This window comes from Lucilia sericata, unplaced genomic scaffold (assembly GCF_015586225.1).
Source record: "Lucilia sericata isolate MDLA Ls3-8-SP2 unplaced genomic scaffold, ASM1558622v1 Contig000902F_arrow, whole genome shotgun sequence".
Classification (NCBI taxonomy): Eukaryota; Metazoa; Arthropoda; class Insecta; order Diptera; family Calliphoridae; genus Lucilia; species Lucilia sericata.
The window spans coordinates 117,715-142,512 of NW_023994889.1; the positions used below are offsets into that span (position 1 = coordinate 117,715).

Sequence of the window (24,798 nt, forward strand, 5' to 3'; positions counted from 1 at the left end):
GACAGTAAACCGGCTATAAAATCTTTATCTGGCGTCTACACGACATCCAGACTGGTTCGCGAATGTCGGGGGTCTCTTGACGAAATGGGGAACTATTCGTGCCTGAAACTACTCTGGGTAACGGATCATTATAATATTCCCGGAAATGGAAAAGCGGACGAACTTGCAAAAACTGGTTCCCGCCTTCACGTAAGGGATACTGACACTTTAGTTGCTGTCCCGTTTTCATGCTGTAAAGCCTTTATTAAGCATGAACTTTAGGGGTCTGCTCAGAGCAGATGGTCATCTCTGACCCACTGCTCAACATCAAGAATGACCTGGCCTCTCTAGGTCTTTTTGTTTGATGGGGCTTTCCAGAATGAGACTACGTATACTGGTAGCCATCCTAACAGGGCACTGTACTATGGGTGCGCATGCAAGAAGACTAAATCTTCCATACAATGACTATTGCAGGAGTTGTCAAAGTGAGGATGAAGAGGAAACTGTAGAACACTCCCTCTGCTTCTGTCCTGCCCTGGCAAATATCAGGACTGAGTTTCTACACAGTCCAACATTGCATGAACTTGCGGCTCTATCTAATACAGACATTCATTTATATGATAGAATTGTTCATTCGTGCCTCTGGCTGGTTTAATACCAGATCAATCGTGGACATGTAATGTCCCATAGATTTTGGTTTTCTTTTTCGCAGGATCCGTTACAGGGCATCACAACGGGACCACTAGGAACAAAGTGAGTCGGTCAAACGACAGACTGCCTCAATAACCTAACCTACGACATAACAGCATGAATGGGAAACTCTAGGAGGATATCTGGTTATGTTGTAGTTCTTAATAAACGATCTGTTAGTATAGATCTTTGTGCTTAAATCATATGTAGGAGAATTTTTACAGAAATCTTCTCGAATTGTAACAGATGATTCAAAGGAGGATTCAGGAGAAATCCCAATACTTTTTAAGATTAGACTAAAGTTGTTTAGAATTATACATTAGCGATTAGGGAAGCAAGTAAAGTTCTTAGTATAAAGAACATTTGTGAGAGCACTACAATATGATCGAATTTGTTTTAACTCTTTGAGACTTATAACACTCCCATAATACTATTCGAGATTCCATTATGTTTAAGTATTCAGTTATGCTACGATTGAAAAAAGGTATTGCAATAAAAACGGCATCGCGAGAATAAGGAAAATCAATTCCATTTTAATACTCTACGATCGGCATTACTATAGTAGCTACGTTTTTGTAAATTGTTATTGTAATGACGGAACGTCAAATCAAAATGCAGAATACTAAAGCTGCCAAACGGAACAATTATCTATTCTTATTGAAATGCAGAATAGAGGTGGGAGATTAAATCAATGGAATCACTGTTTACAAACAAATCGAAAGTGTTACAAATTTCAAAACATATTTAACACTACAACCCATTTGTATCGATCTATGATGAAAAAAAAAAACTATTTTGTACATAAAAGCAAAAAATTATAACGCTAAAACGCTGAACTAGTAAAACAAACGTGTTGATGAGGTCTTTTTGTAGAGGAAGTTGAATGACTATAAAAACGATGGCGACCTAGAAGACGACTTAAGACATACTACAAAGACTAAAGAAACCAAATAAACGAAAACAAAAAATAGAAATAATAAAAAATAAAACTGAAAATTGTAAGGAAAACAACAGTAATAATATAAACAAGAAAATATTGTAATATTTGTATGTAGACAAAAGAAAATAATGTTTGTATTTATTACTTTTTGTATTTTTATTTACACAATGATTAAAGAAAGAAAAATGGATGGATGTATGTAACTAAACATGAAATAAAAACAATTGTTTAGATATTAAACATTTACGAAACTAAACTAAGTAGATATTGCTGTTGCTACCGCGGTTTTTAGTTTTTAATGGGTGAATGCCGGCAGTAAGTGAGTGAGTAGTGTATTATTGTAATTTACCGGTTGAAATAATAATAAACAGTTGTAAATTAAAACTAAAAGTATACATTTTCTAATACTAAGACATTTTGCAGGCAAATTTTAATAATTTCCTTTGCCCCCAAATAGCAACAAACCTTAAGAAATTTTCTGGGGAATTTCCTAAATTTGGCTTTTTCTAAGGATTTGCAATGTTGCATAAAGTTTATTAACCTGGCCTATAAAAATTTTCAGCATGTTTTTTTATGATTTATAGACGTAGTAATGTTATAACAAGAACAATCGGTTGTGACCATGCTAGTGCATTAAAAACAAACAACATTTACTCTATTTAAATAAAATGTTTTTACAAAAAAATCTAAACAAATAATTGAATGCATGGTTGGTTTACAGAAAAACAAAATAAATAACATTTTGTATGTATGTAGTAATATGTGGCAATGATAGATATGGATTTATCAGGGCTTTGCTATTGGTCTGCAAGTACACAAAGAAAAATATATGAAAGCAATGTTATGAGTTTTGCGAATCATGATCTTGAATCGCAGCTAATGAAATTTAAACAGTGGTATTTCAATCAGTCTTTAACATGATGGCTAACTACTTAGCATATTGACTAGATGATAAGACAACTTAAACTCGGACCATGTCTTTTCTCAGAAGACTTGCTCATGTTAGCCTATAAGCTGCTGAACGTGAAATATGATCTTGCAAGTAGAAACCTAGTTAGTTAGTTATTTTCCATCAAATCTGATGAAATACACTTAGGACTTAATCAGGCCTATTGTGAGCCTCTACCACCTCCAGCATACCAGACTAGAACACTAACAACTAACCTACCGGATGCCAGGGAAGTAAAAATAGAGTACAGGAATAAGAAATACTGCAGAGTATTTGGCCACCAGGGAAAAGTGATTGAAACGAAGGGACTAATCAGAGTAAGGGCAGGCATGTGAACAGGACAAAACTCTTGGATTTATCACGATCACCAATTTATTTAGTGTTCCCGTTTAGGAAGGCTTAATCAAGATCATCAAGAAGCTGATCAATGCGACTAAGTATTCTCATTTAAGAAGACTTAATCAAGAGCATTAAAAAGGAGATTAATACGACAGAACAAAGCCTGAGATTTTCTCCATTCGATATCGGCAAAAGATCAAAAAAAGCCGACCTAGAATAAAAATTGAATTACTACGTAAATGTGGTTTTAATAGGAGGAGTGAGAATTATACTTTTTCTGCGTTCGATGACGCCAAGTGGGTAAAAGGATCAGTAGTAGCTTCTAAAGATCTTGAACCCGATCTAGTATGAAGTGTCAATTATATTTGTTAGAAGAAAGAACATATTTGTGGATATACGAAGTTATTTGTTATTTGTACATTAATTACAAATAAAATAAATACATTTTTAATTTCTATTTCTTAAAAAAATTAATAAATTTTATGTTTAGTTATCGGTGTATTTACAGTATTACCCATCAAAATTGACTGTCCTAAATAAATTTATTCAAATACTATAATTCAATACCGTTTTATTTTGAACATTTACGTGTGTAGTTTTTCTTTAAGTGTCTGGTAAACACTTGTACACCGATATAAACAATTTTTTATTGTTAAAAGTTTGTTTACATTTTGTCAAAAAACTAGTGTATGTCTATAATATTAGGGTATTCAATCGATTAACAGTTTGGTTAAAGCCCACACTATAGACATGACTTTAGTCAAGATTTTATAGTCCACATTATAGGCAAGACTATACTTTAGGCTTTAATATATTATTGATTATAAACAAGATTATAGTCCAGATTCTAGACAATGCTATATTCAAGACTAAAGGCAAAACTATAGTTTAGAATATAGACCGAACTAAAGTCCAGACTATAGATAACAGAGGGCGAAGTCGACTTAAAATTGTCTGCGGCGGCGGCTGATCCAAAATAATTCGGCGGCGGCTTATAGTCGGCTCAGATTCGTACGTTTTTAGGGAAATTTATGTTCAAAAATAATGTAAATATCAAAATTTAGAGACTGGGAGGATCACTTTTCTTAAAATATTAATAATAAATGATTTTTAAAAAAGGCTCAAAAGTTTCTAGATTTAGTCTACTTTAATTCTCATTTACACTCTCTGGAATCTTATGAAGAAATTGTGGATGGTATAGCCATATTAGGGAACAAATAAAAAATATTTAAATTAACAAGACATACATTTACATATCTTTTAAATAATTTTTTTTTGCAAAATATATATATATATATTATTAATATAAACAAATTTTAGCATAATAGTTCCGAAACATTTATTGCACATTCACATTCATATAAAAAATATAACAATGAATATACATATCGGGAGTATTGAAAACTATAAAATATCGCTTGTTACATATATCCTTTGTAAAAATCTTGTACGTTTTCCAAATATAATTTGGCCAATAATAATTCATTATGTTACAGAATCAAAAATAATTGGTCCTACAGTCTATAGTCTAGTTAATAAAAACATTAAAAAATTTGAGTCGTCTTAAGCCGAGTGTTTCGGCGGCGGCTCAAGCAACTAAATATAGTTCGGCGGCGACTATGCGCCGACTCGAAGCCGGTCGACTTCGCCCTCTGATAGATAATGCTATAGTCAAAACTAAAGATAAAACTATAGTTCAGACTATAGACAATGCTATAGTCAAGACTAAAGACAAATTTTTAGTTCAGAATATACCATATTAATTGAACACCCTACTATGTTTACAAAATAGTTTTATAAAAACAACAACAACAACGAAGAAACATCAAGTGAATAATTTTGCTAAGAGGAAGTAACAAAACAAATATAACATTCGATTACAATTGATTTTGTTGTTATTTTTGTTGTAAAGGCAGACAATTGAAATTGAAATAATCAAAACTGAAGAGAAACAACGCATTTTTAATTATTTTAACAGTTAGAAATTTTTTTAAAAATTTAATAAAAAAAAATTAAAAACAAAAATGAAATACAAATTAGGTACTAACTAACAATCTAAAGAGGAAGAAGGTACCGTTTTGTATTTAACGAAAACTATATAATAATTATTTATTCTATATATACTTACAAATTGCATTTAAACAATTTAGTTTTTAATCTAGAAATAATGTTAAGAAACTCATAAATAAAATGTCTGTCTATAAGTACAATTTTTTTTCTATTAAAAATAAATTAAAATGAAAACAAAACAAAGAATTGCTTTGATAAGAGTTCAGTAGTATCTACTCATACAATTTAAGTATAAAAACTATAAAAAATAATAATGAATAAATAAATTTACTACACACTTTTGTAATGACAAGAACAGAATGATCAAGTAGTAGTAGTGGTAGTAGTACTTAAAGTTAATTAAAGTTTGTAATAATAATTAAAATGTTTGACAGTGCTATGAAAAGAGCGAGGGATAAAAGTTTGTCTAGAAATTACAAAAGGTTATAAAATATAGGTTTTTATATTTAAAACATTTTTACCTTTATCACTGAAGGAATGTATGTAGGTTTAGCTTAACTTAATTCGTACAATATTTAAAACGTTTTTAGTAATATCTAAATTATCAAAATTCTTAAAAATATCAAAAATTAGAACTAAACTAAAGTCGTATACTATCAATTAATACTCATAATAGGACCATCAAACGAATTTCAAATCAATCAATAACAATCACACTTGTTTTAATAACCCATAATTGGTTTCATAAATAAATAAGCGGAAACTATCGATACGAGAACAAAAAAAACCCCTCCTTACTGTAAAGGTTAAGGTTTATTTTGTTTTTTATTATTATTACCGTTAGAAATAGAAAATGTTGAGAAAAATAAAAGAGTAAACTTATAATAAAAATTGACCTCTTTGTCATGCAATTGTGTCACTTAAGCTAAACCTTGTTATTAATTAGTCACTTTTGGTACAAATAATAAATCAATAGTAGTTTGCAAATATTGTTTGTTGTTAAGTTGTAAAAGTATTTAAAATAAGTGAAATTTTCATTATTGTAGTTTTCAGCGATTATATGTTTGGAAAAACATTTAGCTAAATGGCCTTATTAATTAGTTCAAAGTTAATGTGTTCGGATTTTAAATATAACCTATATAAACTTCCAGTATTTGCGATAACAATTAGTCTAACAAAATTAAAAAAAAAATATTCAAAACCCAGGCACTAAGTTATACTTAACTAAAGGTTTGATTATTTGAGCTTTGTTCTTACATTACATCAAGTTTTCGAGATTTCTTTTACAGATCAAATTGGCAATAGACTTTAACTTTAGGTTTCGAAAAAATTTATCGATTATGAATCTAACGAATGAATCTTCATTGAGGAATTTGGAATTAAAATCTCCTGCTGACTGCAGTACCCTTCAAGCTGAAATATCAACAATAAATTCCTTACTGGTGTGTTTTACACATCTAGACTTGTCCATTAATGCCGGACTCTCTCAATGAGATGGCGAGACATTCGAACATTACACTTGTATGGGTCAAAGGACATGGGAATACGTATGGTACAATTTGGCAAGAGTTAGAACCACGCAGAGTGAACTGGAAATATACCAGTTCTGTGGTGTTCCACTAACTGCAATAAAACCGACAAATTATAGATAAATGTTACTATAATGCGTAGTACCGATGGTCGTGTTAGCACACCTATCGTATCAATATGGACCCACGTACGACTAATTATCTAATTGGTCTTCACAGACTACAACTAAGTAGGCTAGTGTCGATTGTTACTGGCCACTACAAATTTGGTAACCGTAGTAGACTCATTGGCCTTTCGTTTAATGACTTCTATAGGAGTTGTCAGAATGAGGATGTATGTTCTCTGTAACTGTACTGCTTTAGCTGTGGCTCGAACCCGTACACTTGGGTCGGCCTATTTTAGTGATCTATCTGACTTATCAAATGTTCCATCGGAACGTCTTATCGCCTTCTTATGTTCGACAGAATGGGTGTGAATCTCAATTCTCACCAAGCTTGACGGTATCATTATTACACGTCTCTACTCTTCGACAGTTATGCTGTCCGTTTCTTTCTTCATCGGCTTTCCTTACTCCTCTCTTTCTCTTCCTTTCTATTTTCTCCATTTCTCTCTTTCTACTATCTCTTTTTACAGGTATTTTTACAAAGCGATCAACTTTGGAGCAATTATTTGGAACTTTCTTGCTAACTAATATAAACTCACAAATACCGACATCAGATATGTCACATTTAAAGGTTTTATTCCGATGTTCCTAAACTTCAAGTTTTTTTCTGGTTCCTTCAGATCTTTTCTATAACTTTGTAAACAACATAAAATATTATTTTCTAAAAATTTCCTATATTAAATTTCCAAAGAAAATTTCGATGTACTTTTCCATATGAATATAATAAAATGAAATCGTCAAATTCATTATGTATATCCATAATTGTGATATATTAAATAAGGATTCCAAATAATTGCATGAAATATTTTGTAGGAATTTCAATTTTTTGCTTTGATTAAATTTGGCACAATTTTCTTCTGGAACTAATTATCTGAAAAAGGGTGCTTTAAAAAGATGTGATATTAAGAAAATATTTTAACTTGAACTTGTTCCATGAATTATAAACTTAAACAAGTACCTTTCTCTGTCCTTAGAAACCAAGAACTAGTACTGTTACAGCAATTTTACCCAAACTATGGAGTCGACTGACTAACCTAGGTAAACCTAAGTTTCTAAGAATGCAAACTCTCTAGAGTGATTTAAACTAAAACAAGTTAGAGTGCTATATTCGGCTGAGCCGAATCTTAAATACCCTCCACCAGATACAGCTTAAATCTATTACAATTCCAAGATTTATTGAACATTACAAACGCCATTTTCTTTTATATTTTTATAGCGCCGTAAGATATGCTTTAGCGATATTTAGTAATTTGCATGTATGCATGCGTGTCAAAAATTTAAGGATTTTAAAATAAATATATATAAATTTGTTCTACACAAATTGATAATGCAATTAGTTAAATACGGTTTTAGGCGCGTAAAAATTCCTTAAGCAAAATTTCTGTACATAAAAGCTAAATTTCAGTCAAATTTTGTATCAATATCGTAATTTAGTAATAAGTAATGTGTGTTTAAGTGATTTTTTAAAGGGAATCTTGTATGGGACCGACCGCACTCGTGTTATGAACCGATCGTGAAAAAATCTTGAAATACAATTTTGTATACAAAACTAATATTTGTGCCAAATTTTGTATCAATAGCTTTATTTGGTAATGAGTAATGTGCGTTTAAGAGATTTTCGTAAGGACCTTGTATACACCAATTGTGTATATAAAGACAAAATTTCAAAATTCTGTATCTATATCATTATTTGGTAATGAATATTGTGCATTTAAGTGATTTTCTGGAGGGGACCTAGTACGAAAGCTATGACCAAATATGGACCGATCGTAAAGCAATTTTATAGTGTAATTTATGTATATAAATACAAATTGTTGCTAAATGTATGGATATCAGTATTTGGTTATGAGTTATGTCCGTTTAAGTGATTTTTGAGAGGGAACCTTGTATGGGAGCTATGACCAAGAATGGACCGATCGTGAACAAATTTTTAAATAACATTTCTGTGTACAAAAATAGTATTAATGTCAAATATTTTATGGGTATCACTATTTGGTAATGAGTTATGTGCCTTTAAGTGTTTTTCTGAAAGGGACCTTGTATGGGAGCTATGATCAAATATGGACCGATAGGAAAACAATTTCACAGTAATATTTCTCTGTATATGAGCAATACTTGTGCCAAACTTTATATGGATATCTTAATTTAGTAATGAGTGATTTTCGGGAGGGACCTCGCATGGGAGCTATGACCAATTATGGACCGATCCGAAAAAACTTTTACAGTAATTTCTGTATATAAGAGCAAGACTTGTACCAAATTTTATATGAATATCTTCATTTACTAATGAGTTATGTGGTTTTAAGTGATTTTTGGGAGGGGACCTTGTATGGGAGCTATGACCAAATATGAACCGATCGGAAAAAAAATTCACAGTAATGTCTGTATATAATAGCAATACTTGTACCAAACTGTATATGGATATCTTAATTCAGTAATGAGTTATGCGCGTTAAAGTGATTTTCGAGAGGGGACCTTGTATGGGAGCTATGACCAATTATGGACCGATCGGAGAAAAGTTTCATAATAATATTTCTGTATATAAGAGCAAGACTTGTACCAAATTTTATATGGATATCTTAATTTAGTAATGAGTTATGTGCGTTTAAGTGATTTTCGGGAGGGGATCATGTATGGGAGCTATGACCAATTATAGACCGATCCGAAAAAACTTTCATAGTAATATTTTTGTGCATATGAGCAATACTTGTACCAAATTTCATATGGATATCTTAATTTGGTAATGAGTTATGTGCGTTTAAGTTATTTTCGGGAGGGGACCTTGTATGGGAGCTATGACCAATTATGGACGGATCCGAAAAAAACTTTCACAGTAATATTTCTATGCATATGGGCAATACTTATACCAAATTTTATATGGATATCTTAATTTAGTAATGAGTTATACGCGTTTAAGTGATTTTCGGGAGGGGACCTTGTATGGGAGCTATGTCTAATTATAGACCGATCCAGAAAGTTTTTTCTCTGAATGAATTCTATTAACATAAGATTTAAAATTTTGTGAAGATATCGATATTCTGACGGAAGTTATTAACAAAAAACCAATTTTCCGGGAATATGTACTTTTGTATGGGAGGTACATGAAATTGTGGACCGATTCCAGTAATTTTCAGCAGAAACGAATGTGTGGTGATTTCCATGGAAGTATCTTGCATAGTTTTCGAGAAAATTACATCAGAATGTGTAAAAAATGCTTATTTTTTTCGAGGTTGTTTTAAATTTTGATTCATAACTTTTCCCGGTGTGAACCGATTTTGCCCATTTTCAATACCAAACAACTTAGGAAAATGAAGAACATTTTGGGTGAATTTGGTTAAACTCCATTGCTTCGTTTTATCGAGAGCGTGTTTTACACAGACAGACGGACAGACGGACATAGCTAAATCGACTCAGAATTTGATAAGGACCCAGAATATATATACTTTGTTGGGTCTCAGATGAATATTTCTTGGTGTTACACACGGAATGACAAAGTTATATATACCCTCTATCACCACTGATGGTGGTGGAGGGTATAAAAATAATTTTCATGGTTATTTTAAATTCAACTTTTTAGAAAAAAAAGAATAACTTTTTGAAATACCCTGTATTTGTGTTTTTCTTTTACAAATTAAAGATTTGTACAGGTGTATAATATTACATTTATTTAGCATACTTTGACAGAGTTCTTCAACAGTATATCTATCATCATCGCTATACACTCCGCTTAAAAACTAATTAACCAGTATTTTCTAAATAAATATACAAATATCTTGTTAAAGTTTGATATCGTATCAAATTTCTCAATTGACACACATCTACAATGACGAAGCACTCGCTCTATAACGTACGTACACATTTCATCATCAGAGACAAAAACAGTGAGAACAGCAACAGCAACAATATTATAGTAGAAGATGTTCCATTTACCGAGTTAGTAAATTATTGTTGCTATTGCTGTTGTTGTTGTTTTTGAGTCTTCAATTATTCTCGAACGTGCATAAAAATTTTAATTTAAGCCACTTAACAATTTCTTATTTATTATTTTTTTTTCTTCTACTCATTTGTTGTTGTTGTTATTCATATAAAGACGCAATTTTATTTAAATTATTCTTATATGAACAATATATAAAAAAAAAATATTTTATTTTAAATAGTTGTTGATGAACCCCCTTTGTTTTTCGTTCTGTTCATAAGGCCATTAGCTCTAACAGAGATGCGCTTCTCCATTATGATTCGTTCCAATAGATGAGCATGAATGCTGTTGCTGATGTTATTATTTGTACCATATAGTGCTGATGCATACAAGTTATTGGAATTATTTAATATGACGGACAACCAACTGATTGCACATGCATTCAAATGGTTTGGTTACTAACTATGCCCCTTCATTTGGATGATAGTGTTTTGTTTGAATTTAATGTAAACAATATTCAATTTTTCTTATTCAATAATTTTTGCCACCATATATGAAACACATTTCGGGGTTTTTAATTACAGAACTTACAAGGGATTGTGTCTTCTTTCGGTTGATTGGGAATAAGGAATGCAGTTTGTTTGTTTAATAATTATGTATAGTTTCTTAATGTTTATGTCATAATGAGGGAACTGAGAGACTCTTTTAAAGAGACGAAATCACATAAGATACTTGAACAAACGAGGTTTATGCCTTTTTTAGACCACTAAAGTATATAGGGGACATGTACAGGTACCGATTTTCTCCTTAAACGTATAAAGTATGTATTTATACACAAAAGGGCCATGATCGTAACGTTCATAAGTTCATAAAACTGGAATACAAATCCTTATAATAGGTTATAAACGAAATGCCATACAAAGAGACAAATTTTGACACAGAATTTGCTAAGAAGTTGCCTGTGTCATGTTGGAGTTCGAATACAATTGGGAAGTCTTTTACACGATATTATGTTAATATTGAGAGCCATAATTAAAAATCATCTAGGTACATATTAAAGCATATCAGCAAAGTGATAGCTTAATTACACAAAATCTCACTAGTTGTGTTTACGGAAGTAACTTGGTTGAACGAAGTTGGAAACTACATATTGCGCGATCTGTCAGTAGGACTTCAATAATTTGCTTCTCCTCTGAAAAAACAAATAATAGAACTGTCCGATTGATTCCGGAGGATTCATGCACTTAGATGTGTACTTTCGAAATATAGGAAGCGTTGCATTTTGGTATTTTTGTTCCCAGTGGAAATCTAATTTTGATTGTTGGTCAGGTATCTGATAATGGAATTTTCTGTCCATCTATATCTGTTCAGTGCACAAGGGAAACCGTTGAATTAGATGTATGTACTTCCCTAGGCATTGGAAGTTCTCGAATACGAGATCTTTCTCGGCATAAAATATATCCGGCGAGCAATGTACTGTCGAGTGACGAGAAATGGTCTCTCGAGTAGACAAGAAGATAAACCTAAAGATCAACAATCGTACGATTCAATCCCGACAACTACGCAGCGAACGCCTATAGTTAAAAAAACATCCCAGAATATGTAATTACTTATCCGTCAACTTTTGCAGGAATTGTTTTAGAAAATCCTTAAAAAGAATTCACACAAATAAGTCGTGTCTGGTTTCAGGATAAGGTTAAGTTGCTTGCTTGCTTGTACGAATGTGTGCTCTGCTCTGGTTTTTCAGCTAGCTATCGAGTCCCTTGATAAAGTGTGTGCACAGTCATAGCTATCATCCCAACTGAGCCACATTACCGTAGATTAGGCTATATGGAAATTTATAAACTTAACGAGAACACTCTGCGACTATTTGACACATTATGATTCTTTTTAAACTGCTTCTCCCGATAGAACCAACCGGTGCTTCCAACAAACTTTGAACTAGTAAGAATGTTAGAGGTTCCCTGACAGTTGCACTACAAATAATGATGCTCAACAAGACATACAATCATACTCTAGTTTGACAAACTGAACGTAAAGAATGACTGACAGATCCAGAAAATGTTGTTCGTACGTTTCTTCCAAATCTGAGGCCTGGATACAATTTTTTTATTTTCCCATCTTCATCTGCTGTTCTTTGTCCATGCATTAATATAGTTATTACCCTCAATATACCAAGTCTAAGAACACGTTCAAGAATAACCAATGAAAAACTGCCTTAGGGACAGTCCCGCTTTATTGAAAGACTTTCGATGTGTGTTACAAATTCTCTAGGAATTTAATGGGTATGATAATAAGTACAACTTCATTGACTGGTAGTGTTTATATTTTTTCTAAATTTAAGTACTAATTGCCAATGTTTTACCAATCCTAATGCATTTGCCCATATTATTTTTACAATTTCAGCTTAAACATTATTTTAAATTCCTGACATTTTTTCCTTATTGCATATGATTGTGTTTATTGTCATCATCATTCATCGTTCGTCATCAACAACATCATCACCACCGCCACGACTGCCACCGCCAGCAATACAAATGCACAATATTGCAGTTTATAGTAGGCAGTAACAGCAGCAGTAGTAGTAGTAGTAGTGTTCTGGCAGCTTAATGGTAGTGTTGTTGTTGACTATATCATCCAACTAAATAAACCTACCGAACTATGCAAAAACATTCATTGCTTGGGATACTATAGTAGTTCACAAGTATGAGTATCAACCACTACAACAGCAGTAAAGAAATCAACTTGTAATACACATTATTACTTAGCCAGCTAGTACGAGTATGGCTAGTTAATCATTTATCTGCTTGTCGGTCTTTTCTCTCTATAAATCTATATGTCTGTCTGTCTGTCTGTTCGACCATCCGCCTCTGTCTATCCATCTGGTCAAGCATCCATCCATTAAATGTTATAGAAACAAATAAATAAAAATAAAACAAAACAAATCTAAAACGAACTAAAACCAAAAAACTTTCTGTCTCATTCAGCATTTGGTTATGGCACTAGCAAGTACTATATACAAGTACCAGTCGTACAAACAACAAATGTAGTAGTACTAGTGCACTTCCACCACTGAGACTTTAGTTGATCTCGTGTTCATGGCGAGTGTTACAAATTGTTTTATATTACAAGTGTTTAAATATTCCAAGCATAGTGTATCTCTATGTAATCGGCTTGTATATGTAGTATTTTTTTCGTTATGATTTGTTGTTGTATTTTTATGAATAAATCTCTAACACTTAAACACTTGAGAAAGTCGTTTAAGGATGAACACTTGAATATTACTAGTTTTCTAGTTCTTTTTTCTGGGGCCATTATTTTCAAGTAGTTCTAAAAATTTCATAGAAGAAAATTATTTGTTAAATATTACGAATAAATTTTTGGCTTAAAGCCAACATTAAGTTTAAGCTCTTGTAACAATTTTATAATTGACTTTGACTGTATTATTCTCATTTTTAGGTTGGTTTGATACACAGGCTAACTAATTTTAAAAACTTTAATGGACGATATCTCAGTAAACACAAGAAATTGTTCCAAGCTTTAGGTTAAGATACCTCGATGTAGGAAAAAGTTATAACAGAGTTTAAGCCTTTATTTTGAAGACGAAAGATAAGACTTTAAGGCGATATAAAAATGTTATAAAAAGAACATAAATCGGTTTTATCCAACTTTACTAGTTTTGTAAATGGTGTGCAGATTACAACAAGAATAGGATACAAGAGTTGGAGAATTAACATCTCCAAATGAAAAGGGTCTTGATTAATCATTTTGGACATACATACGTACTGAGGAAAGTAGGTATATTGCTATATTTTGTTCCTTTTTTTCAGTTTATAATGAGGACTTTAACATTTTAAGACCACAAAAAGTTTAACTAATGCCTAATTAACCAAGTAATTTATGTTGAATTTATAAAAAAGTAATAAAATTGTTGGAAAATTTTGAAAATAATTGCCAGCATTTCTGTGTAATATCAATTTGTATCGGAAAATATTTTAAATTAGCGTAATATTGAATTTTGCTTCTTAGAAAATTAGATATAACTGAAAAATTTATAACTAATGTCTATACACATTAATTAGTTATAAGACCTATCTCGTACTCTGTAAACTCGGACACCACAATTGAATTTACTGAAACCAATATCGTAGTCGAAATATCTTGAATATTCTTAATCATAAAAAATATGAATTATCCCAAAACTAAAAAAATCGACTCTATCCCTTGTTTACATATAAACCTCAAAACTTCAGAGCATTTACGGCACCTGTTAACGATATCCAATCAGCTAAATTTATTGTATGATATGGTTTTATAGTCAATTAACAGTTCTAGAGGGGGAACCGTTTTAGAATAAAATTTCGATTTTTCATTGATCAAAATCTTTTTTTTTATTATAATGCCACACTGTAAGAAAATCATAGCTCAATTTTGGCCTCATCCATAAACGTAAGCAAATGTTTGAAAATTCTTGGAAGATTCTTGGTTTTAAGCAATATTTGCAAATTGCCATAAGAATTGAAGATGGAGTACTTGATTCTGATATCGTTAAATTTCGAATATTCAAAAATCTAATGTTGAGGAGTCTTATCAACATTACAAATCCAACTATATAATAGCCGTTGTCTGAATATTTACCGTCATAGACATGACCAGATAATATTCTATTCATAGTCTTAATGTCCTTGGGACACCAATCACATTTTGAGTACCACAGTTTCTCCAGAACGAGCAAAATCTTCTTTGTAATGTTAACAATAATGTTCAGGTAAACAAGTGATTTTATATCGAATCTGTATAAAAAATGCAAACACTTTACAACACTATTTTAAATGCATTCTTTACAACTCTCAAAAGAATTAACACAGAACAAAACAAAACAATACAGCAGTAAAATAAAAAACACCGACTGTCAAGTCATTCAATTTTTGTTGTTGCAGTATAGCTTAAATTTCTAAACAAAAAAATAAACAGTAACGATATAATCATTTCAATTAGTTTTTATTAACATTACTTGACGCACGAAAGCAGCTAAATACCAGTAGTTTTATATAAAAAAGAAAATAAATACCCCCACATAACTCGACAACCAATAAAATAGACTACACTACCATCGAAAGAATTTCGTCAATGACCCGTCTGCTTAAATTACATTTTTGTTTAATTTTGCTTTTTTTATTTTCAATTTTCGTTTTACATTTTACGTTTTACGTTTTATATTCGTTATTTTTTATACGGTAAAATATTTTCATTTGTTGGCATTTTTTTTTTGTTTTCTTTTTTGCTGCGTTTTAAAATTTTTGTTGCTATTTTAATATTCACTAATTATTCATTATTTATTTGGTAAATTGTTAAAAACCTCCACAAATTTTTTTGTTAATTTATTTTTTTTTTAATTTTTTCTTGTTGTTTATAAAAAACATCAAAAAAATCAACATATACGAAGAAGAGGAAGAGCATAACTGGTTGATGACGATGTTGATAATGAAGTTGTTAATTAAGTTGAAATTTAATTAAAGAAACAAAGTCAACAATAGATATTAAGAAAAAAACTAAAGTCCAATAACACCAAATGGAAATTTTAACACAAGATAAATTTTTAAGTTTATTTTAAAATTTTTTCATTTTTACGAAGACTTTCGAACACAATTTATTTAATTTATTATTGGTATTTGTTTTATTATTTATACACTTACTTTCATATTGTGGATTTGTTGCACATAGATTTATATTGTAAATAATTAGAAAAATTGTTAAAATTCCGATTGAACGAGCACCGACTTTCGCCATTTTTGATAAACTGAAGAACGAAGTAAAATTTGAGAAAAAAATACTCGAAACGAGCCCTGCGCCGACAAATAGTAACGGCGTCGACGACTGACACTAAATATGTCGGCGGCGGCTCAAAATCGACTGTAAGCTGGCTAAGTTTTCAACTACATTTAGTTTTAAAATTTTCAACGATTTTAAAAAGGAATCCGAGAGATCAGAAAGTGGGATTTTGGAAGCAAATATATTGTTTATAATAACAAAACAGAGCAAGTACAAAAGTTGTGTGAGAAATTATGCAGGGATGGATAAAAAATTCTTAAAAATTAAAAACAAATCCTTTCTCCAAGTTTTACGAGGTTCGGCCTTTATTTGACCCTATCCTCCATATAAAACAACTTGCAGAAAATCAGTTTCTAAAAAAATTTTGCATTAAGAAAATGTTCAATAACGTAAAAACAAAGACATTTTATTTATTTATTTATTTATTTATTCAGTAATAAAAAAGCCAATTTGGGCAAAATAATAATACATAGTCTGTTCTGTAAACCGAATCCGAGTAAATTTCTCGTTTAAAAACGAATTCGCATAATTTTTCTCATTTTAAAACCGAGTACACAAATCTAGTGAAAAGTAAATCGAATTAAATTGTATTCTAATAAATTAAATAATTATTTTTCTGCGTTTTTTAATACAATTGTAACTAGATATAAATGCTATGGGCATTTTAAACTCTTTTTCATATAAAAGCTGTGTTCCTTTACTTGTCATCAAGGCGAATTCAGTTCCCCGTTTCTGTAATTCTCGTATCGAGCAAATCTGTCGAAAAATTCATGATCATCTTGTGTAAAACAGGGTGAATACAAGAAATTTCAAAATTTCTTATTAAATTTTAATGAGTACAGTTTAAAAATAATCAGAGTCACACTGTTAAAGACTGGAAGACTATTATATTTTAAGTTTTTTCTCGATTCGAAAAAATTACAGAAACGAGGTACAGATAAGGTGGTGGCAGTTCGGCAACAACAAAATTTATATAAGGTGGTGTTATTCAATCAGCTGATAATTTTTTTCTTAATTCGCATGGTTTACGTAGCTGTCAAAGTTTGTTATTGTTTACATTTTTATATTTAAAAATGTCCGTTAAACGGAGAAAAACTTTGTTAATATTTTGAATTATTTATGTAAAAAATCTGAAAATACCAAGCATCTCGTAAACAAATATAATTTTATTTAAATAATGACATAATTGGTATGTATACAAATATGTTATTTAAGAAAATATTTGTTTCTATTAAGTGTTAACATATTACACAATATTGTTTTATATTTTATATTAAAATTGTGTAGATAACGTGATTAACTAAAAAAATCTCTTCCGGAACACTTACTATTAAGAAACTCATATGAAGTATTTACCCGGCTGGCAGCAGCTGACTTCTACGTTATGGCTTAATTTTGAAATCTATTAAATGTTAACAAATTAAACAATATTGTTTTATATATACACTATGTAGATAAAGAGATTAACTAAAAAAAGTCTGTTCCGGAACGCTTTATATAACAAAACCCATATGAGGTATTTACCCGTCCGGGGGCTGCTACATTATGTCCAAATATTGAAAATTACTCCGCGGAGTAGAATTATCCATTCGCAACAAATATTCATTCATTCGTAATATAATATTTTCATGAATATGTACTTTTTTATGTTTATTTTTCACAAAAAATTAAGTTTTACTTAACTTCAGGCACTCACTTAAATTTTGCAAATAAATCTGCCGGAATAGAATTTTTCGTTTGAAACAAACATTATTCAATTCAGAATATATTTTCCTCACAAATTTTAATATCTTTATCATTATTTTTTAATAAAATATAAACATTTTACAAAAATTTTTCATTAAATGAATTCGCCGTACTTATTGTTTTTGATATCTACGTAAACCAAATGCAAAAACAAAATACATGTAAAATGTTGTTGTTGCAGAACTGCCACCACCTTATCTGAATTCGCCTTGCTGACGTCAGTGCGTACCAGTCAAGTGAAGAAGAAAATAATCAGCTGATTGAATAACACCACCTTATCTGAATTCGCCTTGAAGGCGGCTTAACAATTGTTTCTTGCCATTATGGCAACTCCTTTTGCACTTTTTCACTCTCTCTCTCATTCTTTGTTTACATTTCATTTGTCAAATTAACCGTTTTTATTTTTTTAATTTGGCAATACTTTTTATACAATTTCATTAAAACAAATTTAAAAAAGAATCTTGTCGATAATTAAAAACACAATCATTAAGCTTGCACCTCTCCACCGTATTCTCGTCATGAATTCTAATGAAAACTCCAAGAAGAAGCCGCAAAACATTAAAAAACAACCTGTGCAAAGTGATACAAATGATTCTGGCCATGGAGGCAGTGATACAACCTATACCGCTTCCACCCCCACACCAGTGGAGACAATGACTTCAAGAGATTTTCATTTAGATTATAATGCCCATGTCGAAATGATGAATCAAATGCTTAAGGACACCGTACGTATTGATAATTTCAAGGCGGCCATTCTGCACAATAAACATTTGTTTAAAGGAAAATGTGTTTTGAACATTGGCTGTGGCACCGGTATTTTTGCCCTGTTTGCCGCCAAAGCTGGTGCTGCAAAAGTTTTTGCTGTAGATCCTTCAAATGTTGTATATTACACACGCCAAATTGTGCAGGCCAATGGTTATGAGGGAGTGATTGAAGTCATTAAGGGTAAAATAGAAGAAGTAGATTTGCCCGTGAAGGAGGTGGATATCATAGTTTGTGATTGGATGGGTTATGCCTTGCTGTATCAGGCGATTTGTGATTCTGTTATTTTTGCTCGTGATAAGTGGTTGAAAAAGCCAGGTGGTTTAATATTTCCCGATCAAGGCAAGTTGTATATGGTGGCTTTGGAGGATACTAAACATAAAAATGGTAACATTAATTGGTGGTCAAATGTTTATGGTTTCAATATGAGATGTTTGCGAGAGGTGGCTTTAATTGAACCGCGCTATCAAAGTATTCGACCAGATCAGGTGAGTTAAGGGGAATAATTGGTAAATCCTTGTGAGCAAAGGAGAACATTGTCCTATTGCTTATTTTTGCTAATTCTTTACTTTTCTGTTCTTACAGGTGATGAGCAAACAATTTCCCATCAAATCTTTAAACCTCAATACAGCTACTCTGGATGATCTGAAATTTCGCAGTAAATTTATGCTGCCCATACAAAAGACGGGACATATGGACGGTATAGCTCTCTATTTTCATGTATATTTTACAAAATCTCATACCCCATTGGGATTTAGTACGGATCCCTGGTCACCGCGTACCAATTGGTTGCAAACCATACTATTTTTCGATCAATCATTGCCCATCAACTCGGGCTCTTTATATTACGGTGGTATAGAATTCATACCCAAAGAAGGCGGTAATCTTAACGATATTACTGTTAATTTGGAAATGTTAATGGGTGATCCAACACAAGCCGATATTGAAGTTGAAATGTCTTGGCATTTTAAATTAGCCACAGCAGCAGCAGCGATCAGTGATAGTAAAGCTAAAACTTTAGACAATAATAAAGATAAAAGTAAATGTAATAATTTAAAAACAATTAAGAAACCAAATATTGAAGAAAATTCAAGTAATAATCACAAAAATGAATCTAAATTATCTAATGATATAACAAAAGTGCCTAAAATTCCTGATAATAGTAACCAAAATACCTTAACAAATCAAAATTCTATTATATGTTCGGGTTTAGTAGTGACCACAGATAACTTAAACAACACCATAACAATTGGCAAACATAATTATCCTTGTCGCAAGAATAAACGCAATAAAAGTAAGTACCCAAAAAAGGGTTAATTATTTCCTTTTCTACGGTTTTAATTTAGTTTACGTAGTTAATAATTAATTAATTAAATGATTATTAACTTAAATGTTCATTAACTTGCTATGTTTTGTTATTTGATTAATATTTTTTATATTAAAAGGTTTGTTTAATTAGCAAATCTTTATTGTTATTTATTTTTTAATTTATTAATTCTTTTTTTTTTTAATTGAAGTACATATTTTAAAGAATTTTATTTAAACTTTTATTAGTTTCCTAATTTTGTTAAAAATAGCAAGTTAATGAATATGTAAAAACTATTTTTCCTTTTCAACATTCTTTATTTGTTTTCATTTAATTTTATTAGTTTTGTTTTCCATTTATAAAAATGAATTATTAGAAAAGTTTTTAAAACATCCTAATTTTATTTTAATTTTTTTAATCACTTTAACTTATTTCCTAAGTTGACCCTAATCTTTTGTTTTTTAAAGTAGAATTTTTAAAATTCCTAACATTAGTGGTGATGAGGTTTCGCTTCGTAAAGCAATAACTTTCGTTTAAAAAATTATTAAATGAAGAAAATTATAAAATTATAAAATGAATTCATTAAACCGAGAAAATTATACATAAATTTATAAAAAAAAACAAATACCCAAATAATAAATATTGTAGAATTATAAAAAGAATAAATTTGTAAAATTAATAATACTTTGGAAAAGTATTTGGCAAATAAATTATAAAATACTTTTTGTACATATCGAGAAAACTTTAAACTTACATGGTGGTTCTAAGGAAAATTTATAAAAAAAAAAAAATATGAAATTTGAATTGTCGATACAAAACAGCCATATAATTAATATCGAATTATATTTTTTTTAATAAAAATCTAAATTTTAAAGCTGTGAATGAAGTTTTATCAATATATTGTAGTGTGATATAAACGTATTTTATTTTTTGAAATAAAAATCCAATATTTCAAATGTGCTTAATAAAAAATTATTTTATTTATGCAAATGATGATGAAAAATGTATGGACATTAAAAAGGTTTTCAAATCTACACTAATTTAGTTCCATTCCTTAATATCTTAACTTTATTAAAAGACTTCGCAAAAGGAATAATGTTCTTCACTTTAACCAACACATCAGCAACACAATAATTTGATATTGTATCGGTATTCCCAATGTGCAGAAAAACCCGTCTTTATTCTTGATAGTAAATAACAATGACAAGTTTAACTAAAGCCAGCAATGTACCTCTATTTACGTTCCTAATCTGGTTTGAAAGGCGCTGGGGACTTACAATGGAAAAACAGAATCCGAAATATATTATCAATTTACAGTGGAGAAATATTCAAAGCCGTTCTATGGATTGTAACGGGTTGCTTGCGAATAACATCGGAGCACTACCAGCATGAGGAAACGAAAGTCCTTCAGTCATGTTAACCAAACAGTAAAACGAACTTTAACACCACACAGTTTGACGCTCCTCCCAGACATGTCAGGAAGGACATTCGTAAACAATAATGACAAGTTGAACTAAAGTCATAGCAGCAATGTACCTCTATTTATGCTCCTAATCTAGATTAAAAGGCGCTGGGAACTTACAATGAAAACCCAAAAAACCGAAATATATTATCAATTTCTAGTGGATATATTCGCCATATTCAAAGCCGATCTGTGGATTGTAACGGTCTGTATTCTAATAACTTCGGAGCACCACGAGGAAAGGAAGGTCCTCCCATTCATGTTGACTAAACTTGGATATCACCGAAGGAGTCATTCTTACTTTTACATCACACAGTTGGATGCGCTCCTCCGAGACATGTCAGGAAAGACATTCGCAGAGCAGAGCATACGAAGATATGTGCAGGATCACTTGGATCGTAAGTCGTATGCAGCAGCTTTAAACGACATTCATTCAGGTCCCTGCATGAGAGTTGTTTTTGGAGGTCGACAACCGCTGTACGTAGCCCAATAAAATTATGGACTCACCTGCAGAAGTAACTCAATTTCTTGACTTGGACCTAAATACAAAACCTCAGGGTTAAAAATTTTATAGTTTAAACTATTATACAACAACAACATCAACTTCCAGATAACAACACAGGCATGCAGGCGGAAGTCCTTAGTCTATAGAAGATCTTTTAAAGAGCAGTCTTCACTAAAATCTCTTTTAGACTCAATGATGATTGCAGTATCCTGCAAGCTGAAATATCAGCGATCAAGAGGACGTCAAATTGACTAAGATACAATTGGATGTCTAACAGAGGTATTAGTATTAATAGCGATAGTGAAGCTGCTATTAAATCACTTATTAAAGTGTTTTCCATATACATATAGAACTGTCCATGAATGCCGGAGTTCTCTCAATGAGATGGCAAGATATTTAAATAATACCCACGTGACTAAGTGAACTGGAAATAGGCCAGTTCTGTGGAGTTTCTCTATCTGCAATAAAAAGACAGATCAGGACCGTTAGTCGAGTGGAGAAGTTGTCAGAATGAGGATGAAGATGGTACAGTAGACCATCTGTCCAGACCTGGAAACCGTTTAAAACCGAACTCTAGAGTCGAATAGGGAATGGATAAAGAAACCTTGTTGGCTACCTATAAAACAATTGGCCGGATCACTGTTTCAGGTTACTACATGAGTGTTGTTTGCACCGCCTATAGGAGAAATAGAGAATAACCTGCTGCGGGAAACTAGAGTTGCTCTGACACAACTGAGATCGGAAGGGCACATACTTATTGTTAAGCCTTCATAAATAAGGTAGATTCAATAAATAAATGAATTCGTTAAAAATGCTAATCGTGAGAAGTTGAAAAAAGAAATCGACCGGTTTAGCGAAATCACCTGCCTCACTTCGATTTCAATGTGGCCTCTTTATAATGGTCCCAAGTCAAGTTTATTGTTAAGCTTTCGTAGGGAGCAGATAAGAATGCTGGTACATTCTTCGATTGGCAATCATTCCAGATAAATGGGTCTCGAATACAACGACTAATGTAGGAGTTGTCATAATGAGGAGGAAGAGGAAACAATACTTGACCTCCTTTGCTATTGCCTATCATTCAGTGAGAGCAGAGAACATTTTTTCGGCTTTGCTGGTGTCTTTTGTCTAAAGGAGCTATCTGGGATAGGACTCAAAAGTATCCTAAACTTTGTGAATCAATCGGGCTGGTTTAAATCTGGAAGTTTCGAGTAGTATTTGCTATGAATACTAGGGCATCATAACGGTACAGCAATTGGGACGAGACATGTGAACCACTCATGATTAATTGAGTGGCTAGCCATCTTATCTAAACTTAAACCCAACAAATATGTAATAGTTTCCTCCTTTTCTAATGGATACCAAGTCGACTTCTATAAATTCTGAACCTTCAGTGAGCCATTATTATGGACACTAATGGACAAATTCTATGGACAAATTCTCAAGAGTGAAGTCTTTGTAGTCTTATTCGACTATACATATGTATATGCTGAGAAAAGCTGTAGAATGGAACTCTAAGGAAAAGATCTATAACAGAACCTTCCAACATTATAGACTCCCACGAATTGGAATTCTACAATCATTGAGACTGGATTTAATTTAGATCCTTTATTCCTAAATGAAGATTAATATAATGATACCCTGACATCTATCATCAGAAAAATAATCACCCCTATTCTGCATTTCGATTACGTTTCCGCATTCAGCTACGATCGAAAATTGGTATTCCAACAAAAAAACGGAAACGTATGCAAAAGAAGAAGCAATACCATTTTACTTCAATGCTTAACGATTGTGTGTATTCTGCATTACGATCGTAACTACGTTTTTGTAAGTTGTTTTTTTAGAGATGGAGTTTAATCGAAATGCAGAATACCAAAGTTGCCAAACGGAGAAAATTTCGATTCGAATTGAAATACGGAATAGGGATGAATTATCGATCGTAATAACACTGGTCTTTTGCGATCTCCGAAAACCTTAGATCAGCATCTTTAGAAGAAATAATGCTAAATCAACGAAAGTTTAATCGAAATGCAGAATACCAAAGTTGCCAAACGGAGAAAATTTCGATTCGAATTGAAATATGGAATAGGGATGATTTATCGATCGTAATAACACTGGTCTTTTGCGATCTCCGAAACCTTAGATCAGCATCTTTAGAGGAAATAATACTAAATCAACGAAAGTCAAGAACACAACAACGTTTGTGAAAACTTTAGAATTTGCAAATTTATTCGTAATTGAATATAGGATGAATAATGAAACCCTAACATCACCTCCAGAAAAATAACGATCGATAGTATTTTAATCAATAAAAAAATTACTTTTTATACGGAATCAAAACTCACAATTCTAAACTAGAAACTTTACTCCTTCACATCTGTAATTTTAGTGAGATCTTGACTTCATAAAGTTGTAAATAAAATATTTATGCAGTTAACAACATTATCCTCTTAATGATTGGATACCAATTATACTTCAACAATATTCTGTTCCCATTTAATAAATATATTCCAATCTTTTTACCAATTATTAACCAATTCAATGAAATTTGTAGGTCTTTTTTTCATATTTATTTAGCAATTTGTTTCCAGTTAAAATTAACTTTTCATTGTATATGTATTGATTGTGTTTGTTTGTTTGTTTGTATGTATCAACAACATTTATGTACA

The 24,798-nt window shown here is 31.4% G+C and overlaps 2 protein-coding genes across 4 annotated transcripts in view; one reads left to right on the forward strand and one right to left on the reverse strand.

Annotated features, from left to right (window-relative positions):
• LOC119608954 (plexin domain-containing protein 2-like) overlaps positions 1–16,351 on the reverse strand; it is a 45,451-nt gene extending 29,100 nt beyond the window's left edge. For 2 of the 3 annotated variants that reach the window (XM_037963584.1, XM_037963583.1), the window contains exon 1: positions 16,213–16,351. In XM_037963584.1, coding sequence (XP_037819512.1) covers positions 16,213–16,306 — 94 coding nt within the window. In that variant the 5' untranslated portion in view covers positions 16,307–16,351. The remainder of the gene's footprint in view (positions 1–16,212) is intronic. The other variant, XM_037963585.1, reaches the window with a different exon arrangement.
• Positions 16,352–18,482: 2,131 nt separating this feature from the next.
• Positions 18,483–21,042, forward strand: LOC119608960 (protein arginine N-methyltransferase 1-B-like). Its single transcript, XM_037963595.1, has 2 exons — positions 18,483–19,344; positions 19,442–21,042. Exons 1-2 carry the CDS (start codon positions 18,613–18,615, stop codon positions 20,171–20,173), a joined length of 1,464 nt encoding a protein of 487 aa, XP_037819523.1. The 5' UTR covers positions 18,483–18,612; the 3' UTR covers positions 20,174–21,042.
• Positions 21,043–24,798: the final 3,756 nt, after the last annotated feature.

Bases quoted from the DNA above. Each gene is read 5' to 3' on its own strand.
- LOC119608960 (XM_037963595.1), top strand. From the start codon at position 18,613: ATGAATTCTAATGAAAACTCCAAGAAGAAGCCGCAAAACATTAAAAAA. The intron at 19,345-19,441 runs GTGAGTTAAGGG...CTGTTCTTACAG, and splicing joins AAAGTATTCGACCAGATCAG to GTGATGAGCAAACAATTTCC.